Below are 24,728 nucleotides of genomic sequence, written 5' to 3' on the forward strand. Positions count from 1 at the left end.
GGCTCCTATTCCGACATCTGTATCTTGTCCAACATCACTAACCAGATCTAATACGCTTCTTAGTGAAACACAGGGTCACGAGGACCAACTACTGTGTCTCACCAAGCGACCAAATCGGACGGACTCAGTGCAAGAAAGGAACGATGTTGTATGTTTCATTTAACCCGTCTGGACTTAAAGTCTTTAGTGTATGTATCCAGTAAGTCTCTCTCTTGCTTAGTTTTTTTAAAATATCTCCCCCTCTTACATCTGGAGTAACGTGTTCAATTGCTTTCCAACTAAATTTACTCAGGGACCCACCGTTACACATTAAAAAGTGTCTAGGGACAGAATGATTGGTTAGCTTATTATTAATACTTCTCATATGTTCAAGCACCCTTAATTTTAATTGTCTTTTTGTTTTGCCCATATACCTGGCTCCGCATTGGCATTCTAAAAGATATATTACAAACGTTGTGTGACAGTTTATTAACCCTTTTATATTCCAGCAATGTGTTCTATTTTTGTTCCAAATTTTCTTTCTATCTTTACTAATAAATTGGCATATCTTACAATGGTTACATGGATAACACCCATGTACATCTTTTATCCATTGTTTATCCTTGATCTCAGGTAAATTACTCGGTGCCAACATAGATTTTAGAGTTCTTGCTCTCTTATAAACTACCTGAGGTTTTTTAGGGATTATGTCCCTTAGTACTGGGTCTAGTTCTAAAACGTCCCAGTGTTTGTTCAAGATGTCTCTAATTTCTCTATTCTTGACATTAAAACCTGTCACAAAGGGTGTAAACAGCCCACGTAAATCCTTTTTTTCCCTTATATACCAATAAATCGTCCCTCTCTAGTTTATCTGCCCTCTCCTTACAGTTATCAATTAGTTTTTCGGGGTATTCTTTCTCAATGAATCGTTTTTTATATAATTCAATTTGTTTTTCATATACATCTACCTCCGAACAATTCCTTTTTATACGCAGAAACTGGGAGTAGGGAATATTCGTTACCCAGTTTTTCAAATGGCAACTTTTATAATGAATATAGTTATTACTATCTACTTCTTTTATGTGAGTTTAACTTTAATACTACTCCCCGGGCTCCAGTTGGTTGTATCTAATACTAGATCAAGGAACTCAATTTTTTTCTTTTGAAAATTAGACGTAAATTTTAAGTTATAATTATTATCATTAATATACTGTAAAAAATTATCAAATTCTTCACTACTCCCTCTCCATATTACAAGTACATCATCTATATATCTATTAAATTGTATTATATTTTCATTAAACGGATTGTTCTCAAAAATAACCTCAGATTCCTACTTTCCTAAATACAAGTTAGCAAAACGTATGGCGTTCCCATAGCGCAGCCGCACTGTTGTTTATAATATTTTCCCTCAAAAATGAAGAAATTGTTTTTCAACACATAATCCACACATTTTATCAAAAACTCTCTTAAATCATCTCCTATGTCACTGTCCATCCTTAAATAGTAGTCAACAGCCTGGATTCCCTCTTTATGCGGTATGCTGGTGTACAAAGACTCAACGTCTATTGTACACCAGCTATACTCATAATGTCAAGAATAGAGAAATAAGAGACATCTTGAACAAACACTGGGACGTTTTAGAACTAGACCCAGTACTAAGGGACATACTCCCTAAAAAACCTCAGGTAGTTTATAAGAGAGCAAGAACTCTAAAATCTATGTTGGCACCGAGTAATTTACCTGAGATCAAGGATAAACAATGGATAAAAGATGTACATGGGTGTTATCCATGTAACCATTGTAAGATATGCCAATTTATTAGTAAAGATAGAAAGAAAATTTGGAACAAAAATAGAACACATTACTGGAATATAAAAGGGTTAATAAACTGTCAAACAACGTTTGTAATATATCTTTTAGAATGCCAATGCGGAGCCAGGTATGTGGGCAAAACAAAAAGACAATTAAAATTAAGGGTGCTTGAACATATGAGAAGTATTAATAATAAGCTAACCAATCATTCTGTCCCTAGACACTTTTTAATGTGTAATGGTGGGTCCCTGAGTAAATTTAGTTGGAAAGCAATTGAACACGTTACTCCAGATGTAAGAGGGGGAGATATTTTAAAAAAACTAAGCAAGAGAGAGACTTACTGGATACATACACTAAAGACTTTAAGTCCAGACGGGTTAAATGAAACATACGACATCGTTCCTTTCTTGCACTGAGTCCGTCCGATTTGGTCGCTTGGTGAGACACAGTAGTTGGTCCTCGTGACCCTGTGTTTCACTAAGAAGCGTATTAGATCTGGTTAGTGATGTTGGACAAGATACAGATGTCGGAATAGGAGCCCGACTATAGGGTTAATTGTTTAGTTTGACTTGATAGTAAATATGCTGGGTGACGTTTTATTTTTAAATATGCTGAGTGATGTTTTATTTATATATGGTTTATATAGTGATGACCGTGTTATTATATATATTCTTTTCCTTTCTCTCTCTTTTAAATAATATATATTTATTGTTTATGAAAGGTAATTGTTGTGGTATTGTATTTGATTTTAAATGTGCTGCGGGAAGCGGCTAATTGTCAACAAACAACTGTGCTATAGTTAATATGGATGGTAGCCAGCAGACAAGAGGATTTTATATTCCAAAGGCAGGCTAGCCTTAGTTCCCATTAGACGGATATAATGAGATGATTTATTCCAGCTGATTGTTGACGTAGCCGCAACCAAGGGGGGTTAATAAAGATGTGTAGATGTGTAGTATATATTGTCATATATGTTATATAAATTTTTATTGATGAATAGAATTGTTTTAATGATGAATATATACATACATTACTGTTATGATATCAATGCCGGCTAGCTATATTGAATATTAGCGGTAATATAACAGCTGCTAATTTAATATGTAAAGGAGAATGGAGTGTATAAATAGTAAAGTTCAACTGCGGGTAGCCACACCCCCTGACGAAGTCCCCGTGACGAAACGCGTTGGGCGTGGTAACTGGACACTTGACGTAACAACGTTACTGCTGACTTGATCGTGTGTGGTCCCGAGCCAGGGATCGGTTGATGAGCTGAGAATAGCGGCCGCTCCACTGACGCTGTCCGGAGGCGTTTCGGTGTGATACATTGAGCTGCTTGTCTCTAACTGAGATGTATGTATGCATATACTCTTTGTAATTAAATGCTTACAACTGTTTTACTTATACTCCGCGCTTCTCATTTGTTCTTTAGCATATATATATATATATATATATATATATAGCTCAGGAATTATAGACAATGTAATCTCCCTTTGTGAAATAAAATGTCTAGATACTATAAATTAGATGTAATGTTTTGCTTTAATGAGCAGTATGGAATTTTGCCAGTACATCTTCTTTGTACTTCTTACTTGTTGAGCCCAGTTATGATGTTGTTAATAATACAGTATCTCTGCAAGATGTTCATATAATTTTGGCTGTAAATTAATTCATTACATATATTCTAATATAGAAATGAGTAACCAGTCCCATATTGTTAAGCTCTCTGTATGTAAAGTAGTCTTGTTCTGAATCTGAACAAAGTGCAAAGTGCGCCACACTCTTTATGTCCAGCCCTTCTCATGTTGTAAATACCTGTAGGTTACTTGAAGCCAAAAGCTTATTCGCTGAATTCTGATGATGAATCATTAAATAAATATACCACCAATTGGCAATGTCTATGTTGCTATAGGCAGCATTTCCTGTATGTATTGTAGATTCTTAAACCAGTTCTGTTTAGACATGATATTCATTTGCTTTCTTAAACTTGTTAACAGCCAAATTGTATCTAAATTGTTGATTCATATCAGTTGTACTTTTGTTATTGTTGCATGTAGAGTGTATATTATTAAACCCCCCCTTTGTTGTTGTTACAGATGCAGCCAGAACCTCAGATCAGGTACAGGCAGATATGTAATCTACTGCAGTAAAATTTACACATTTCTCCTTTTATTCTGTGTAGGGGTCTTTATGAAGTAAATATTATACATCAAAACTGTTATTTGTTTTTGTATTTGTATTTTATTGTGTTGAGGTTTTTAACCTCACATTTTTACTGATTTTACAAATGTTTATTCAATATACTTGCTGAATAGAGCTTACTATCCTATTGTTTGCAATATTTTACAAAAGTACACAGGAGGGACTAATTTGAATCTTATCAGTGGTAATTAAGGCCTCACCATTTTTTGTCAATATTAATGATCCCCTGTGTAAATTTTCAGGAAGTTGTAGCACCCGAAGACAAACATCAAGTGGATCGGGGACAGCCTCAACTGTCGCCTGGAATCTCAACAATAAATCTAGATTCTCAATATCCAGGTACCGTAAAAGTGATGTGTTATAAACTTCTGACTTCTTAGTATTCAAAAGATTGCAACACATATTTAACTAGTACTCTTGTACAGGAAACATTAAGATGGTAGGATCTACATTTGGGCCTCATTCACTGCACCCAGTGTTTTGATGGCTAGGTGTAATGGATGAGGCACATGTTACTCGTCAACTGATGACTGTGGGTGTGAGTGTGGTCATCGCAGACAGGAATATTTGTCTAAATTGGTTAAATGATTTATATTGTATATTGGTCAGTTGTTTGGGGCTTTATTGTGCAAATTATCTGCCAATTTGGTGGAAAATGTTTTTGTTTTATAAACTCTCTACTAAAAATATGTTGACCTCTGTGAGCAACATATCCTAGCGTTTCCCCTCTCCGGCCCACTCGACAGAGGGCATACACACTGTGCGATATCACTGATGATATCACACAGTGACTTCATGCCACGGCTGGCTGGAGCATGCAGCTTTGGACGATGAGTCAAAATTGAGCTGCATGCACGGCCAAGGCCGAGGGTCGTTAACAACCCACAGGGCCATGCATCGCGTGGCGGCATACACACTAGGCAATATAGTAAACTCTATCGCTCAGGAGGGGGAAAATGAGCGATATAGTTCATATGTACCCACCTTAAGGGAAGAATAAAAAAGAAACATTTATTATATGTTATTTAAAAAGTCAGACTAGCTCACATTCTAAGAGTAGGTTATATTTTGATCAGTTCACCCACCTTCACGCATTCAACCATTTCCACTTAGAAATCATGCCAGTCTGGCATCAACCAACATATACAGTATTGGTTACCCAGAGTTGATAAGATTTTTTTTAATTAGTTTATTTTAAAAATAATATGAGATGAGAATAAGGGAAGAGGATAGTAGCTTCAACACTCTATTTTACAGCAGAGATACTGCTTGCACACAGATGTAGCCAGACAGTAAGCCAGATCATGATAACCTTACAGTGTTTTTATCACAGCCCCAGTCATGTTGATCCAGATAGAAGGGGAGATATATCAAACCTTCTACAGACAACAATGCGACGTTGCTCAAAGCAACCAATCAGATTCTACAGTACCCATCATTTATCAAGTACATTCTATAAAATGATAGGTAGAAGATGATTGTTGCAATGGATAGCTTCTTCCCCTGTATGCTTACATCGCCCTACCAGAGAGATATTGGAATGAAGGCTGTTGTGTTCCTGGGTGTCCTTGTGTGCTATGCATCATAATTATAAACAGCACCATCCCTTCTCTTTCTAACCAGTACAGCCATCTATGATGCTAGTGTTGAAGGGTGTATATCTGATATTCCTCCCATTTGTACGTGAATTGTAGATCACTATTGTGGAATGAGTGCTTACAGACCCAGGCAACCCTCCAGCTCTCTTGAAATACTAACATAGACATTTGGTTTACAGAAATGTTTATTTTTGGCATTACAGTTGTTGTTGAAAAATCATCCCCACCTGTTCCTGTAGAAATAGCCCCAGATGTTTCAAAGTCAAGTGCAAGTCAAGTAATTGCTCCAACTCAAGTTACAGGTTAGTGATGATTATGCATCACATTTACTAAATTCTGTTATTTATCGTATATATATATCTATAAACAGTATATAGTCATATGATTCAATATGTGCCTAAAGAAATGTTGTGTTTTTTTACCAAGTTAATAACTAAAGACATGTAATATACAGTAGGAGTGACATTGTCCTCCTTGCACAATGCATGTAGACCAATTCCAGCTTCTCAGTATATTTTGGTCATACTCCTTTTGGGATTGAGATGGTTACAGCCAAACCATTCCTGATGCAAGAACAGGAGTGACTACTCTTGTAATTGGACCAGTACAGTATGCTGCAGGATGGCAGACCTTCTCTGGGAAGTGTAAACAAATCATCAAAAATGAGACAACACTGCCCATGATCCTTACGTAAAGTATTCCTGCCATCTATTCAAAATAATACATTGCTATATTAACCTTTTTCAGATCATTTAACAACTCTTTTCGTCCTCTTTGGCTTCACTGTAAATAGGGAGGTCAATCCCGGGATCCCGCCGATCCAGATCCCGGGATTGGCCTCCCTACTTACAGTGAAGCCAAAGAGGAAGAATAAAGTTTTTCAATAATCTGGGCCAAAACGTCCGGGATTCAATCCCGGATATGAAACTCTAATTCCGGGGATTGAGGGATCAGCGTTGAGCGTCCTCAGGATGCTCAGATGCTGCCCGGTGATAAAGGCAACCCCAGGACAGGGCAACCCTTGCTGATCCCAGCTCAAGTACACACTCAATCGGTTAGCATCAGGTTCATTCATGGCTGCAACCAGTTACCAGTTAAATAAAGAGAGTGAAGTAGGAAATAGCAGATCAGAAGCATTTAATTTAAAAAAACAGTACAATATAAAGAAGCTCAAATCTGCATACAATGACGTAGTATCCTGACACATAGCTCTGTCTTATTGGCTAACAGAACCTTATCTTATACGTCATATATCTAGAAACTTCTATAATTAACATATGAACTTATTGGGTTAACTATGGGGAATTTTGCTAAAAACAAGACATACTGATATTGTTTCACAGCTGCCTTACCACAAATGGGACAGATACCTTTTGAAGCCTGCATGTCTAGCTGCTGACAGTTACCAGTTACATTTCAAGCAAGAAAGTACCAAAATATAGAACTGTGTTTTTCACTTAAAAGGTCATACAAAGTGCAAAACCTTCTACTTGTTCCAATATCAGCTCTGAACTAAAAAACAATTTTAAACAGATTATCAAATGTCAATGAGACATATTAAAACATGGAGTCTATGAACAAAGATGGCTTCCATCTTTATCAACGGCTTCCTCCTTCCGGCTACCCAGTGCCGTGTGACATGCAGTGAGAGGTCATGCTGCACTGTGACACTCCGCCAGGAGAGAGCTGATGATGTGTTCCGCCCGCCCCCGGTTTCTGGTGAGTTATGTGTGCGGGGCGGGCAGGTGGGGAGCGGCCACACAGGGAAATGCCAATCCCGGGGTTCCCGGGAATCCCAGGATTGACAATTTTTCAATCCCGATACCTGGGATTGAAAAAATGGCCCGGGATTGGCCTCCCTAACTGTAACCTAAGAGGGTGCAAATGAATATATAGAATAAAATGGCAACAGTGTGCTGCTATGCTCATTATCACCAAAGGCAGGGTCATTCATAATTGGAATTGAGCTACCCCCAGGGGCATTAGACCCCAACCTGGTACTTCTTACCTTCGTAGACGGAAAATTGGGGCGGCATCTTATGCTATTTAGAGTTTGAGTGTAGTCTACGGCCAGAAGGTGCTGTCAGGGTATTATAATAAAAAAGACATATTTAAGATCTCCTTGGTTAGCCTAATGATAGTGCATGGCCTAATTGTAGGCATCTATCTCTTAAAACATTCAATAGAACACCATGTTGAACAACGCAGAAACAGAACATTTGCATTGGGTATTCAAAGTAATTCTTACATTAAGTGGGTGCCAGACGGGTGAAGGTCTTTTGCTGGAAACATGTCATTGTGGTCTGCAGAATTAATTTATTTCAGTTATTTGCAAACTTGATTCATGGACATATACAGCTATCATAAAGAAAGGGAGGAGACAGATACAAAACTATCTAAAATACAAAACCTGCTTTTTTTCCCTTTCTTGGTTGGTCAATTCATTAGAAGTCAATGAATGTATAGTAGATCCTGATATCTGTGGAGAAGGATCCTGCATCAACTTACCTGTTGGATACCTGTGTATCTGCTATGAAGGCTACAAGCGGAATGACAACCAGACAAAATGTGTGGGTAAGACACTCCGGCATTTACTACATTCTCAAATGCAAAGCAAATGCTTTCTACACAAGTCAATAGTCCATTATATTCCAGTTGATTAATATCAAATGAGTTTTTCAATATTAAAATACTTTCGAATGCTAACAGAATCAAGTCTTAGGTGTCTTGACCTCCTACTACTGTTGTGACCATTCATTTATAGCTACTATCAATAATCAATAAAATGTAAACACAAAAATATTGTTTTATTATTGATCCCCTTTGCTCTCATGGTGTGCAGCGTATATGATATAGGGGGTCATTCCGAGTTGTTCGCTCGGTAATTTTCTTCGCATCGCAGCGATTTTCCGCTTAATGCGCATGCGCAATGTTCGCACTGCGACTGCGCCAAGTAAATTTGCTATGCAGTTAGGAATATTACTCACGGTTTTTTCATCGTTCTGGTGATCGTAATGTGATTGACAGGAAGTGGGTGTTTCTGGGCGGAAACAGGCCGTTTTAGGGGCGTGTGGGAAAAAACGCTACCGTTTCTGGGAAAAACGCGGGAGTGGCTGGAGAAACGGAGGAGTGTCTGGGCGAACGCTGGGTGTGTTTGTGACGTCAAACCAGAAACGACAAGCACTGAACTGATCGCACTGGCAGAGTAAGTCTCGAGCTACTCAGAAACTGCACAGAGATGTCTTATCGCAATATTGCGAATCTTTCGTTCGCAATTTTAAGATGCTAAGATTCACTCCCAGTAGGCGGCGGCTTAGCGTGTGCAATGCTGCTAAAAGCAGCTTGCGAGCGAACAACTCGGAATGACCCCCATAGCACATAATATTTAACCAAGAGAAGCCAGGAACATTACCAAATGGAGAAATAATCAGCTGCAACCTCATTTGTTCCACATCACGGCCATCGTTAAAAACAGGTTCAAGAAAATATTAAGCGTTTTCTTTTCATTATGAAATTGCTCTGTTGAAAGCTGTATATTATAAAGTATAGCAAGTTAAGCTTGTTTAGTAAACTTCTATGTAAGATAATCAGTAAACATGATCATAATACAATTATCACAACTACATTTCAGATGCCTAACCCAGTGAATCTTTAGGGGTCTATTTATTAAATAGACCCGATAATTAAGATTTTCTATCAACACTCATCATAGTAACAATATCATCTTTGGCAGATTTATCACTAAATATTTGTTCATTGATGAAGTCAATGAAAACAACCCTAAAAAAAGCTAAAATATATATATATATATATATATATATATACTTCTCCAAAGGCACAGCACTCCAGGCGACTTGTAAATAACGACAGACAGCAGTGATACAGCTGCTGTCTGTCGTTATTTATAAGTCGCCTGGAGTGCTGTGTCTTTGGAGAAGTGAATTGCTTATACAGCACGGGCACCCGACGCTACATTGAATATGGTTGATGGGAAAGCCGGTACATTTGTTGTGTATATATATATATATATATATATATACTGTATATATGTGTGTATATATATATATATATATATTGTACTTTATAAAGACAATGGATAAAATGCTTTATTTTAGCAATAAAGGTATTTTATGCTTCATCATTCTTCTCAGGGTGGAGATAACTATCGGAGGACAGGCACAGTGCTTGTACAACCGATTTCTTTGTTAATACTATATGCATTAGTTACTTTCTACATAGTAAGCATGGCAAAGCTATCACAGGACATGGCTATGACTGAAGGTACTAGATAGTGCCTACTGGTAGTAGACCTTGATGAAAAGTAAAATGCTCTAATGCCATTTTCGCCAGAGTTAAGGTGGGTACACACTTGCCGATAAAGTAAATGGCGTTGCTCATTTTGCCTTTCCTGAGCAACGTTGTTTACCATATCGACTAGTGTGTATGCTGCCCGAACGACGAGCAATGCTTGGCCCTGCGGGTCGTTAACAACCCTCGCTGTATGCCGTGCATGCAGCTCAATTTGTACTTTCAACCAAAAACTGCATGCACAGCCAGGTCACGGCGTGACGTCACTGAGCGATATCGTTTTCATATCACTCAGTGTGTACGCACTACCGACGACCGCCCCGGTAGGGAAGGGAACACACTAGACGACGTCACTCATAGAGCACATCGCCTAGTGTGTACCCACCTTTAGGGCTTTCCAGGTGTTTAATAAATAGAGTCTTAAATCATACCTAGAAAAAACATAAACACCATCAATTGCTTCCCAACCAATAATAACTACCAGCAATGAAATAAGTGATACCTTGCAGTTAGATTATACTGTGCATTTAAGTGGTACTGTGCAGTTGATCAATTAAAATAAATCTGAGACAGTTTCAGGAAATGAAACACAATCGGTTTTTGGGGTTTTTGTTTTGAAAAACATGTGTATACTGTACTGTATGTAACAAAATACAATAAGTGTAATAGTTTATACAAAATCTGAAAATGAAAAAATGAATAGACATAGATAAATACTTATTTTTTTTAAATCCCATTGAGTCTGATTGTTAATTAAGGCTTTTAATATAGTGATATACATATTTAATGAATATCTATACAACTTTCCATAGATATCAATGAATGTGCTCAGGATCGCAGTCTCTGCTCCCGCGGCCGGTGTGAAAATACAGACGGAAGTTTCCTATGTATTTGTCCAGCAGGCTATATGGCTAATGAACAGGGGAAAGACTGTGTCGGTAAGTAATGTTGACTGAGAGATTATAATAGGAAGGGAAAGAGTCCCCATACTGTACATTAGGTTATGTTACTAGATTATTATTTTTTTACATGTACAGTGTGAATCTCATGTATACAGTAGTTGGGCATATGTGTATTAATGTGTATTATTATTATTGGAACATCTGTATACCCGGACTGTGTCACGTACATCAAAAATGAGTATGCATTCCTGTGCAGTTTTGGTTGCATCTTATACTTGTGATTCCTGATGACCGGAGGGTTAGAATGGAAAAGTAAGAGGTTAGAATGGAGAAGCAAGGGGTGGGCAAGCATATAGTATACAGAAAATAGAAAGGAAGCGTTCATATGTTTGTGACTGAGGTACAGCAGGACTGTATCCTGATGCATGTATAGCCAACAGGAGAGATATATGTTGTTGGTGCTTATTGGGGTAGTGCAATAATGGTAATGACCTCTCTAACTGATAGTACTTTACTCATTAGCGTGGCTGTTATATTAAGTCAGGCCATCTAACTCCCAGTCTTCATACAGTACAATACATGTGTGCCAACAAGCCCACATTGTACAGCACAGGTGTATACCCACTACTTCTCGTGACCCACCTCTTCAACCAAATTGATTTTAAGTGTAAGATACTGTACAATTGACTGTTTATATGGAAAAAAGCGTTTTCTATGCAGCTAAACGCACTTTGCGTCCAATAACAATATTACCTGATTGTGTAATCACATCATGTGAATCTCTGTTTCAAGTGTGAATCTTTCCTGCTATCTTTCAGGGTGCAAATGTGGCTATCTCTATATAAGCCTACATTACTATGTAGTCCCATTTTTTATAGTTGTTTTTATCTGTATGTCTGTACTTTGTAATACCCTTTCCATTCCTTGCAGAGGTGAGAGGAGACAGCCTATTGATAGGTGCAAATTTTATATACAATAGTCAATATTTCCTCACATTTTCTATATCTTATTTTTGGATAATCTTACATCTGCAGTAGAAGTAAAATTAGCTTTATAGTTCGTGTATAAAATCTATCTTCAAAATCATATGTATCCTTTTTATAATGTGTTGTTCACTCTTAGATGTGGATGAGTGTCTGGGACCAGATGTGTGTCAGGGTGGGCTCTGCATAAACACTGCCGGCTCCTTTCATTGTAAATACTGTGACAGTGGCTTCCGCATGGACAGAACAGGTCAATGTGAAGGTAAGATGAAAGTTTCTAAAGTATGCATTGTTTCTATCTCTAGTTTTCAGTGTGCTATACTGTATGTACTTTTTCTTGTAGCACTGTTGCTATATTTGTCTACAAGCTCTTTATACAGTCAGGATAATAGATACTGTATAATATATATATATATATATATATATATATAAATAAAATAGATGAATTGGCGCTATTACATCCAAGCTGTTTTCATATGACACTTATTACAGTCCAGGTCATCGCTCCCCAAGTGAGTGATAATAGATCTTTACAGCACTAGAGGTCAATATTATAAGAACCGCAGCTCCCCTTCAATCAAAATTCACAGAATCCACGGGTCCAAAACGTCTAGAAACACAAGCAGAGGGGGCGCTCCATAGTGCATAATTTATTTAACACGATAGTCACAGGCTCACAAGGCTATAAAAACTCGTACCAAGACAAAGAACACTGTGGGCTGAATACCACATGGTTTAAACAGATATCACTCCCAGATATCACCTGCTCCCGTCTGAGACACAGCGGTTTCCACCCCACGTGCTGACCGATAGCCGCAGTGTGCCGGAACCAGAAGGATGCAGAGACGAACAGGGGCACCCGTGAGTGTAGGATACGAGCGTCACCAGGCCACGCCATAACGCGTTTCATCACCATACTTCATCAGAGGGCTGCAATATATATATTGGACTGCATCTACAAATGTATGTTCACTTCTAATATTCTCCAAACCTCACTGACTCAGGAAACAATACATTCACTTTCTGCAAAAAACACCTGCAATGCAACTTTTACTTGGACCCTGCAAATACCTGGAAAACAAATGTTTCACTAAGAAGCATAGTTAATGAAGGAACACTGACTTGCTGTTTGCTTACACTGTATAATTTTCCATCTAACGTCAGCAAAACATTTGCCTTACTGTTAACCTGTAGACATTAACCACATTTAAAATTCTTGCTAATCATATTTATTTCTGCAATTTCACTGCTCTCTCATTCAGCCACCATTCCTCCTCCGATTCTCATTTTACTACCACTGTTTACCCCATCCACACTATGGCCAGGCTGGCAACATCCCCCATTAATCCTTGTCTTCCTAATCCTTTATTCTGTCCCCTGGTACCACCTCTATCCTTCTCTCCCAGTCTCCTACATTTCATCCTCTCTCCTCTCCTCTGTCTCCCATCCTCCCCTCTGCCTCCCTTCCCCTCCTCCGCTGTTTCCCCATTACATTTTACTTCTGCCCCTTCACAGGTTCTCCACCCTACTACTCAACCCTGCTCTCTCCCTCCTCTGCCTGTCACCTCACCTTTCCTCCACCACTATCATACTACACTCCCTCCCTGCCTCACTCCTGCAATCTCCCTTCCTAGCCAAGGACCCAGCACCATCATTACACCCTATATATCCCTTCCTTCCAAATTAAATCTTACCTCAAAGCGACAGCAATCCTGATAATCTCATTCACATCTCTCCCACAAGCTCCTACCCCCTATCCTGTGCCCTCTTGGAATGCCACATCTGTTTGCAGCAAACTGGCCCCCACTCATGACCTTTTCATTTCCAACTCCCTGCATCTCCTGGCCATTACAGAAACCTGGATTACTCACTTCTCCTGCTGCTCTCTCTGCTGGGGTCCTCACATTCTCACACACACCCTGACCCGGGAATCGCCATGGTGGTGGTGTTGGGATCTTTTTACCCTCTAGCTACACATACCAACTTATACCTCCAGAACCATCCCTTACATTCTTTACATTTGAGGTCCATGCGATACGCCTCTACCAACCTACTAATCTTTGAGTTGCTGTCATTTACCATCCACCTGGCATTTCCTCCAAATTCCTCGACAACTTTGCTTTCTGGCTACCTCACTTCCTCTCTTCTGATATTCCCTCCATTGTCCTAGGTGATTTCAACATCCCTCTCGAAAACCCCACAAAATTACCTGCCTCTAGACTCCTTAACCTCACCTCTTCACTTGACCTCTCCAAGTGGACCTCCCCACCCTCCCATGTGAACGGGAGCTCACTAGATCTGGTTTTCACTCACCACTGCGATATTTCTGATTTACCCAATTCCCCTTTTCCCCTCTCTGACCACCACCTGGTCTCTTTCAACTTATCTATCTTTGCTTCCCCATCTCTTCCTCCTAAGGTTACCATCACTAAGCGTAACATTGAGGCTATTGACACTTCATCCCTATCCTCCCTGTTCGACTCACTTCTCTCTCCTCTTCTCTTTCTCACAAGCCCTGAACAAGCCACATCCCTATACAATGCATCTCTTACTTCTGCTCTTTACTCTGTTGCTCCATCAACCACTATTCACCCTCACAGATCAACACCTCAACCCTGGCACACTAAATGCACCAGATATCTTCAAAAATGCTCACATACTGCCGAGCGACAGTGGAGTTAATCACTCTCTAAGGCAGACTTCCTCCATTTCAAATGTATACTCTCATCCTTCAGTGCTGCCCTTTCCTTCGCTAAACAATCATACTTCAAAATTCTCATCTTTACCCAGTCTTCCAACCCCCGGCGCCTCTTTGCCACTGTTAATTCCCTCCTCTGTCCATCACCGCCTCCTCTCCCTTCCTCATTGTCTGCTCTTGACTTTGCCACTTATTTCACATCCAAAATTGACTCCATACGTCAGGACATCACATCCCACCAGACCAGCAACCAGCCACCACCCATCCCTTGCCAACCCTCCCCTTCCCTCTCACCAACTCTGACATCTGTCTTCCATGTATCTGGTGAGGAAGTCATGGACCTCATCCGTTCCCCCACCTCCACCACCTCCCCACTTAACCCTATCCCCTCCCACCTCCTACGCTACCTCTCTCCTGCCTGTTCCCATCTTGCCCACCTTCTCAATCTCTCCCTCTCATCAGGCACTGTCCCCTTTGCCTTCAAGCATGCTCTTGTCTCCCCTATTCTTAAAAAACCTATCCTTGATCCAAACACCCTCTCCAACTATCGACCCATCTCTCTCCTCCCTTTTGCCTCCAAACTTCATTAGCGTATTGTCTATAATCGCCTCACTGCCTTTCTTTCCTCTCACTCACTGCTTGACCCATTCCAGTCTGGTTTCCGTTCTCTCCACTCCACTGAAACTGTCCTCACAAAAGTCTCCATGCAGCCAAATCTAAGGGCCACTTCTCTCTGCTTATTCTTCTTGACCTCTCTGCTGCTTTTGACACTGTGGACCACACTCTCTTTCTGCAAATCCTACACTCTCTTTGTCTGCGTGATACTGCCCTCTTACCTCTCTGATCGTTCCTTCTCTGTCTCCTCTTATGACACTACCCCCCCCCCCCCCACCCCCACTTCCACTAACTGTTGGTGTCCCCCAAGGCTCTGTTTTTGGTACTCTCCTTTTCTCTCTCTATACGTCCTCTTTAGGTGAACTCAGTTTTTTTAGCTTCCTATATCACCTCTATGCTGATGACACTCAAATCTACCTTTCCTCCCCTGATCTCTCCCCGGCTCTCCTCACTCGTACCTCCAACTGTCTCCCTGCTATCTCTTCCTGGATGTCCCAGCGCTTTCTTAAACTCAACATGTATTAGACTGAGCTGATCATCTTCCCACCCTCCCGCACAACCTCACCTCCCACAATCTCATTATCCATTGATGGCACGACTATCTCCTCTAGCCCCCAAGTATGCTGTCTTGGCGTAATCCTTGAGTCATCCCTCTCCTTCAAACCACACATTCAGCACCTCTCACAAACCTGTCATTTTCATCTTAAAAACATGGATGCCACCAAGATCATTATTCACTCACTGATTATTTCCAGACTGGATTACTGTAATCTCCTCCTAACTGGCCTCCCTGACAATTATCTCTCTCCGCTCCAATCTATCCTCAATGCTGCAGCCGGCTCATCTTCCTCGCCAAACGCACTACATCCACCTCCCCTCTCCTACAAGCCCTTCACTGGCTTCCCTACCCTTTCAGAATCCAATTCAAACTTCTCACACTCACTTACAAAGCACTCACCCACTCCTCTCCCATTTACATCTCTGACCTAATCTCCCTTTACTCTCCCACCCGTCCTTTTCACTCTGCTACTGCACGCTGACTCTCCTGTCTTGTGATTACTTCCTCCCACTCCTATCTCCAAGATGTTTCATGTGCTGCTCCCTTTCTCTGGAATTCTTTACCTTTCCCCCTCTCCACCTCCATACAGAACTTCAAATGGGCTCTTAAGACCCACTTCTTTACCAAACCCAGCCAAATCTCATCCTAACCCTCTGTCCCATGCTCGGTCTACCCCATCTGTGTCACCCCTGTCTGTCTGCCCCTCCCCTTTAGAATGTAAGCTCTCATGAGTAGGGCCCTCTTCCCTCATGTGCTTATCCTTTTCTTACTTTAATAATCCTCAACTGCCCAAATCCTGCAGTTTTTTTGGCCACCTTGAAACTTATCTCTATGTCGTCTACTGGTGTAGTTATGCTTAATTACCCTGTACTTGTCCTATATTGTCTTCAACTGTAAGTCACTGTTTTCCTGTATTGATTAAGTGCATATGTACTCTGTAATTGGGTGCTGCAGAACCCTTGTGGCACCATATAAATAAAGGATAATAATAATAATAATAATAATATATATATATATACACACACATATATATATATATATATATATATATATGTATGTATATATATATTTATGTGTAATACCACAATAAAAAAGCACATACTGCATATATCAGGTAAGGGCTCCTAGAATTTGACTCATAAATTGTCCTTAAATAGGATCTTGTAAGCATTTTCTTTTGTCCTCACACAAATAGGACTGGAGATGTATTTTGCTTGATTTCCTCCCAGTCCTCAGTGCCCAAAGTCTCTCTCCCATGGGCCCTCATTCCGAGTTGTTCACTTGCTAGCTGCTTTTAGCAGCATTGCACACGCTAGGCCGCCGCCCTCTGGCAGTGTATCTTAGCATAGCAGAATAGCGAACGAAAAATTAGCAAAACTCCTACTAAATAATTCTTAGCAGTTTCTGAGTAGCTCCGGACCTACTCATAGATTGCGATCAGCTTAGTCCATTTAGTTCCTGGTCTGACGTCACAAACACGCCCTGCATTCGGCCAGCCACTCCCCCGTTTCTCCAGACACTCCAGCGTTTTTCCCTGACATGCCTGCGTTTTTTTCCAAACGCCGGAAAAACGCTGAGTTGCCGCCCAGAAACGCCCCTTTCCTGTCAATCATTTACCGAACAGCAGTGCGACTGAAAAGCGCCACAGAAGCCACAGCAAAACTGCTAAGTTTTGTGTTAAATAACTAAGCGCATGCGCCCTGCATGCCTTGCGCATGCGCAATTTGCAACAAATCGCAGCATAGCGAAAATCGGCAACGAGCGAACAACTCAGAATGACCTCCATGGCCCCATCATGAGTACCTCGGACTGCAAAGCAGGGTAGATTAAATTCCTTATATGACAAGAACATCAGGACTTTGATGGATGATTGTCTAGACAGAGAGATTCAAAAGTCATATATTAAATTTTAAGGAAGTGAGAGATAACTGGGTGGCTCACGTCTGAAGTCTTGAACTAGGAATACAAAGAAGGGAGGAGACCGGCCAGGTCACAGTGCTTTCTGCTTCACCAAATCTTGGAATGGTTAGGACTGTTCCAAAGAATCATTGGCCGAGTTGTGCTGCCATGCAGTAACATTAGACATTAGGGATGTCATGGCTCCCTCATTGCACTGAAAGATGGAGGAGCCTAATCCTCGACCATCTATTTAGCCAAATGTAAATACTAAACTTTATGAAATCGTGCCTTGTATTATGCACTTACATGTTTAAGAATAAAATGCCACTCTTTTTCCCCATTTTACTTATTTACTCATGCTGTGTAAGTAGTTCCATTGTTTACTTACGAGAGTCAATCACAAATGCTTGGAATATAGTAAACAAGAAAGTTAGGTATAGGGGAAATTTAGTTTGGCACTCAATGTGGTGCCTAAGCTAACAAGTAATTAATACAGTGTTCAACACTATTACTTATAGTATCTGTGTACATTGTTAGTGAAAAATTGCTTTTGCCAGCTCCTGTTCTGTTATGCTACTGTGACATTACCTGCTGCTGAGACTGACTCTTCAGAAATGGTAGAACAATAGATAAATGTTTTTTTTTCTTTTTCTGACAGATATCGATGAATGCCTGATTCAATCCACTTGTCCGTATGACAGATGTGTTAATAACCATGGCTCTTATGCATGCATACCTTGTCCCGAAGGATATAGAGGGTTTAATGGTAAATGCTATGGTAAGTTCATTAGCACATTACTGTTAAGCCCTGCTGGTTTTATTCCATAGTTACTTATTAAATGTGTGAATGATGTAAATGGAGCACAGTTGACGTTCGCCACACTAGAGCAGTTGGAGGATTTTGGTGTACAGAGGAGGCGAGAGAGAGGCATACACGCTGCATGATAATGATCAGCTCATTGCCATGACTCTTCCCTGAGGACCAGCAATAAGCGTGGAGGCAAATATGGTAGAGTGCATTGCTCAATATTTTCCTTAGTACAGTACATAGGCAAGAGGAGGCAGATGTGATGGAAAGACTGGGAATACTTTGCACTTTTCTCCATATTTGTCTTAATACATCAACCTCATTATCTCTTTGTTAATTACCCAACTATTAAATCACTAATGGAATAAGTAATTAAATAAGGAATGGAATAAGAGAAAAAGGTATGTCATTTACTTTCGCAGTAAGTACAGTATTGCGGCTAATAAAATCTATTATAGTCAGGGCATCTTAATGTATAGGCACATTGGACAATTCTAGGGACCTCCGAGCAGGGGTGGGCAGTAGCGTAACTATCAGAGGTGCAGGGGATGTGGCTGCTATGGGGCCCCAGATACTGGTGGGGCCCCGCCACTCCCCTGCACCTGGTCTGGCCGCTGCATCTGATTTTTTTTTAGTATTATTTGCTGTGCACCCACTCAAATTCCCCCCTTCCCGGATCAGACTGAATAACCGCACTTGAGGCTTCCAGTGGGTGGGTCCTCGGCCAAGCACACAGCGCTACAGTGGTAGCCTAGCTGGCTGCCTGTCTCATCTCACTGTGGCCCGGCAGTGCAGCGGGGAGCTCTTCTCATTCGCCGGCAGTCACATAGACTGTTTTCCGCCCAGCCTAACTGTTCCTAACTGTGAGGATGAAATGCGGTACAGCTACTGTGGGCATGTGTGTGTGTGTGTGTGTGTGTGTGTGTGTGTGTGTGTGTGTGTGTGTGGCAGTGACTGGGCATGGGGGGGTATATATGCTGGGCAGTGACTGGGCATGGGGGTTGGATGTGCTGGGTAGTGACTGGGCATGGTGGGGTGTGTGTGCTGGGCAGTGACTGTGGGCATGGGGGGTGTATGTGCTGGGCAGTGTCTGTGGGCATCAGGGGGTGTATGTACTAGGCAGTGACTGTCGGCATGGGGAAGTCACTGCTGACAGTCACTGTCGGCAGTGACTGGGAAGTGACTGTGGGCTTGGGGGGTGTATGTGCTGGGCAGTGACTGTGGGCATAGGGGGTGAATGTGCTGGGCAGTGACTGTGGGCATGGGGATTGTATGCAACTGCAGTGGCGGCACGGAAACGCTGGATGGATGCCAGCTTCAGACTCTCTGGACAAGGACAGGTTGGTGTTGTCTTTGTAGGGCATAATGTGGCACAATGGGCAATATGGTGTGGGACATAATGTGGCGCAATGGGCATTACTGTGTGGGGCGTAAGGAGGATTACTGTGTGGGGCATAATGTGCAGCATTGGGCATTACTGTATGGGGTATAAGGTGGGGCAATGGGCATTACTGTGTGTGGCATAATGGTATAATGGGCACTACTGCTTGATATTACATGGTGTAAGGAGCCCCTCTACTTTGTGGCATAACGTGAATGTGCTTTACCATGTGGCATAACGTGAATAAGGGGCACTACTGTATGAAGTAACGTGAATAAGGGACACTAATGTGCAGTGTCATTTGAATTGGGGGTACTAGTGTGTAGTCATGCCCCTTTCCAGCGAGTTATAAGTATAACTGACACCTTAGTGTCTACCCTGCACGGCACTGCCATCCACTGTCAGGCCCCACTCCCTCTCTGCTATTCTGACTCCCATCACCTCAAAACCACCACCCCACTCCCAGTCACTTTTGAGGAGCGGAGGGCGGGCCCTTTCAAAATCTTGCTATGGGGCCCACAGATGTCTAATTGCGCCCCTGGGGGTGGGTGGTGGTAACACAATCAGAGCAGCAAGGCAGCATTTTCTACCGAGCCTGCAGCCAGACAGTGAATGGCTGTCAGTCTACTGATTGGTGGATTTCTTGCGCTATCCACCAATCACAGTGCTGACAGCCATTCACTGTATGAAAAGATGTGGAGAGATGGCGTAGGACCGCAGGTTGGGCATGTTATGATTATTTATAATTGATTCCTGTGAATGGGTGCGTAGGGGCCCCAGTGCATTGCTTTGTTCATGGCCTATGTGCCGCTAAGAGGAGGCTGACTATAGTATTAAATATTGTCTTTAGACTGGGACTTTTTCTCAGCTTACAACATAGCTATCATTAACCTGATGAATCTTTCAGAAAAATATGAAAATTGAAAGCAGGTTTCATACATATATAGACTGAAAATAAATTAATTGGCATTGTGCTGGGATGTCTAATGAAAATGTCATTCCTACATGTCTGCACATGTGTACCTTATTTCTTTCTTATTAACCTTCAGTTTTTGTTTTACTTGTAGACATCAATGAGTGCCAAGAAGACACATCACTTTGTGCCAACGGTAACTGCTTCAATCTAGAGGGATCTTACAAATGCACGTGTCGGACAGGATATGAATCAACCTCTGACAGTAAACAGTGCATTGGTAATTAATTGTTACAATCCAACTTTGCATTTGTTTTAATTTATTTAATTTTCTGATTATTTCTTATTTCTAAAACTGGATACAGATTGTACTGGACAGAAACAGGAACTGTGGGGATTGAAGTCACTTCAGAAATAGGCCCACGTGACTCATATCTATGTCTCAGACGTTTGCATTCTTTCTGATGTCCATCTGTGATAACAGATTGTTGTTCTTTCTTTATAATTAGTTCATAGATTTCCTAGCACAGGATCTTGTCTATTTTTGACAGGATTGACTTGCTCAGAACTCTAGAATGCAGAACATATTTTAGTGTCAGATGACAAAAATAAACAAAATAGCACTTACAGATAGGGCCTCAATACGCCATGCCGAACAATGTAGCATACCCACTTTGTTTTTAAATCTGCATCTTATTGGCACCGCAGATGCAGCCAGGCACCACTCAATCTACACCAGACATGCCGGGCTGTGCCTTTAAACATGCAGGAATTAGTTTTAAATATGTACAAAGTCACAGATAAAGCAAAATGAAACCTGGCGTATAAAAAAAGGCGGCAGCTGCTGCATTGTAGCGTTTTGCGTACAGATTCAGTCACTTTCACATACAGATGTACAGTACAAGTGTTGCATGTACAATTAATCAGTGCAGCCCGTGAAGCAGTTTTGATGCATCACATTGTGAATAAGATACACATTTGAGCAAAAAATATGTGAAAGAACAGTTTGTCTCGACTGCGGCAATAGTGTACGAGGACACATCTTTACAGGATCTCTGCCTTTATTTCTAGGTTTTTTCTTTCTTACTCTATTTGTTGTATATACAGTAGCATTGTTATACCGAGCATATATGTTGATGATGGGGGGAAAGTGATGTTTCTTATTACACTAATTGATACTATAGCATTTTAGTCCTGAAGTACTGTACAGTAGTCTTCTGTATTGCAGCCAGTGTTTGGTGAAAACAAAGGCAAACCCATCTAAATAGAATTTTATCATACTCATAATTCTATTATTTTATCTACACAAACAGTATTTTATATATGTATAATAAATCATTTTTGCTACAATTATTATCCATTAGTCTGCTCTTAATAGACATTAACAAGGGTTCTTGTCTTCATTAGTGGTCTCCCTTGGGAATGCTCTTGTATGTTTTATGTCTAGCTGTAGAAAATTTGTATTAATAGATATTGTTTTACATAATGTGTTTTTACAGATATAGATGAATGCCAGCTTGGTAATTTATGCTTGAATGGGAAGTGCCAAAATATTGAAGGATCCTTCACGTGCTCCTGCAACCAGGGATATCAGCTGAGCCCAGCAAGTGATAAGTGTGATGGTATGTATAGTGTGATGGTATATATTTCTGATCATCTGTATGTTTTATATATGACAGCAGACGATGTAATTACAGAGATATTGTAAACCCCCCCCCACCTTCCCCAAGAGTTTCATGACCTATAAAGGTACTTGGCAACAGTCTGAGTGCTTTAATATAGGCTATAGTGTTCCCGTTAGGTTGTGGGCATGGCAGGGTGCAGGGATGTGGGCAGAGGTCCTATACGTTCGTCCAAAAAGGGGCATGGCCAGAAGGGGAGGTGGGCACGGCCCCATCGCTGTTACACTGGGGGAATGCACAGCAGTTACAGACATGCTGGGCTGCCCCCAAGCATTCTTGTCACTGTGCACATGCATTTATTCACTCAGCACTGGTGATCGGCAACCGCAAGTTTTCCACACGCGGAACACTGCGACCTGCGGGGGGGAAAGGACAGGCAGCCTGTTTTAGCAGGTCGCATTTTGCCGGTTTCAAATTGGGCAGGGTTTTGCGCCCGTTAAAACAGCCTAGCGTGAACGCTAGAATACAAATGTCCAGGACAGAGCCTAACATATTCTTGTTTCAAGGTGTACAGGGAGTGTGGCCGCTGTGGACCAAGAGGTGAGAGGATTCCAGCAATGTCATGTTTTCCCACCTCTTTCTCCCCACTCTGCATGTACAGAAAACGTCAATTCTTTGCTCTTTTGAGAACAGGGCAAGGGATCTTCAAGGACACAGTGGCCAGCAACGCACTATACTGCCCCTGTACAGTTCTTTTGTTACCTAAACATTCTTATCCTAATGACAACTGTTAATAGCAAATGGTAAAGTGATAACATTACGGATGTGTCCTTTTATACTGTAGCTTCAGTTGAGCCGAATTGCCCCTCTCAACATGCCAGGTCCTCTACGGCTCAGCTATACTCAGAGCGTTGTTCACTCAAAAATGATTATTTGCATAATTAAAACAACTACAATAGGCATTCTGACGTATTCTTACCACTGGGGCTTGCGACATTTGTACTTCTGTGTGTAACTTAGGGATACATTTACTAAGCAGTGATAAGAACAGAGAAGTGAGCCAGTGGAGAAATTTCCCCATCAACCAATCAGTAGCTCTGTATCATTTTATAGTATGCAAATTATAGATGTTACTTCAGTGCTGATTGGTTGCCATGGGCAACTTCTCCACTGGCTCACTTCTCCACTCTTATTACTGCTTAGTAAATGTACCCCTAAGTCTCAGTTTGTGGAAACAGGGTTCTGATGGGAGCAGCAGTGGCTCTTCCTCATGCCAAGTTCTGTTGTGCTTCATCTGCAACTGTAAGTGCATTATACCAATTCCTGTAAAGTTAAAGTTTAGCCTAGCGTCTCTGGTAAACTGTGAGCGGCTTTTCACTGCATTTGCGATGTGACTGAGGGGCAGATTTATTAAGCTTGGTGAAGTGATAAAGTGGAAGGTGATAATGCACCAGCCAGTCAGCTCCTAACTGTCATTTTTCAAACCCAGCCTGTAACATGGAAGTTAGGAGCTGATTGGCTGGTGCGTTATCACCTTCCGCTTTATTACTTTACCAGGCTTAATAAATCTGCCCCTAAGAAACAAAATGTAAAGACAAATACAGTATGATACTCCTCAGCATATAAGTCATGCTGGGCATCTCACTTCATATGGCGCAAAGGCACTCAGTGCATGATAACCAGTGCCGTAACTAGACATTTTAGCGCTGTGTGCAATAAACAGCATCGGCGCCCCCCCATATTTAAAACAGGGCCAAAAAATGTAGGGATGTGTCTTCATGGGGGAAGGGGCGTGGCCACAAAATAATACCAAAATATATTACACTGCACAGTAGTCTTCATTATTCAAATTACGCCGAACAGTAGTGCCACTTACAAACACATTACAGCAGGCAGAGTTCCCTTTTACACCTTACAGCAGGCAGAGTCACCATTTACACCTTACAGCAGGCAGAGTCACCATTTACACCTTACGGCAGGCAGAGTCACCATTTACACCTTACGGCAGGCAGAGTCACCAGTTACACCTTACGGCAGGCAGAGTCACCATTTACACCTTACGGCAGGCAGAGCTCCCTTTTACACCTTACGGCAGGCAGAGCTCCCTTTTACACCTTACGGCAGGCAGAGCTACATTTTACACCTTATGGCAGGCAGAGTCACCATTTACACCTTGCGGCAGGCAGAGTCCCCTGTCACACATTACGGCAGGCAGAGTTCCCTGTCACACATTACGGCAGGCAGAGTCACCATTTACAGAGTCCCCCCCGATTGCCCCTGTGCCTGCCCACCTTCCCCCATTCCCTCCACTGTCATGCTGTGCTGACTTTACCTTATGGCCTGTATCACGGAGCGGCATCCCAGCTATACATCCCTTCAGACTTCAGGAGCCGGGGGAAGGAGGCTGATCTTAGCTTCCACGGGCACTGCACAGCACACACAGATC

The 24,728-nt window shown here is 41.4% G+C and overlaps 1 protein-coding gene across 5 annotated transcripts in view; it reads left to right on the plus strand.

Annotated features, from left to right (window-relative positions):
• The window catches only part of LTBP1 (latent transforming growth factor beta binding protein 1), a 660,590-nt gene that overhangs the window by 480,799 nt on the left and 155,063 nt on the right, over window positions 1-24,728 (plus strand). For all 5 annotated transcript variants that reach the window (XM_063917963.1, XM_063917960.1, XM_063917961.1 and 2 more), the window contains 9 exons: window positions 3,891-3,913; window positions 4,239-4,335; window positions 5,798-5,896; window positions 8,043-8,168; window positions 10,715-10,840; window positions 11,927-12,049; window positions 18,217-18,336; window positions 20,815-20,940; window positions 22,160-22,282. In XM_063917963.1, coding sequence (XP_063774033.1) covers window positions 3,891-3,913; window positions 4,239-4,335; window positions 5,798-5,896; window positions 8,043-8,168; window positions 10,715-10,840; window positions 11,927-12,049; window positions 18,217-18,336; window positions 20,815-20,940; window positions 22,160-22,282 — 963 coding nt within the window. The remainder of the gene's footprint in view (window positions 1-3,890; window positions 3,914-4,238; window positions 4,336-5,797; window positions 5,897-8,042; window positions 8,169-10,714; window positions 10,841-11,926; window positions 12,050-18,216; window positions 18,337-20,814; window positions 20,941-22,159; window positions 22,283-24,728) is intronic.

This window comes from Pseudophryne corroboree, chromosome 4 (genome assembly GCF_028390025.1).
Source record: "Pseudophryne corroboree isolate aPseCor3 chromosome 4, aPseCor3.hap2, whole genome shotgun sequence".
NCBI lineage: Eukaryota > Metazoa > Chordata > Amphibia > Anura > Myobatrachidae > Pseudophryne > Pseudophryne corroboree.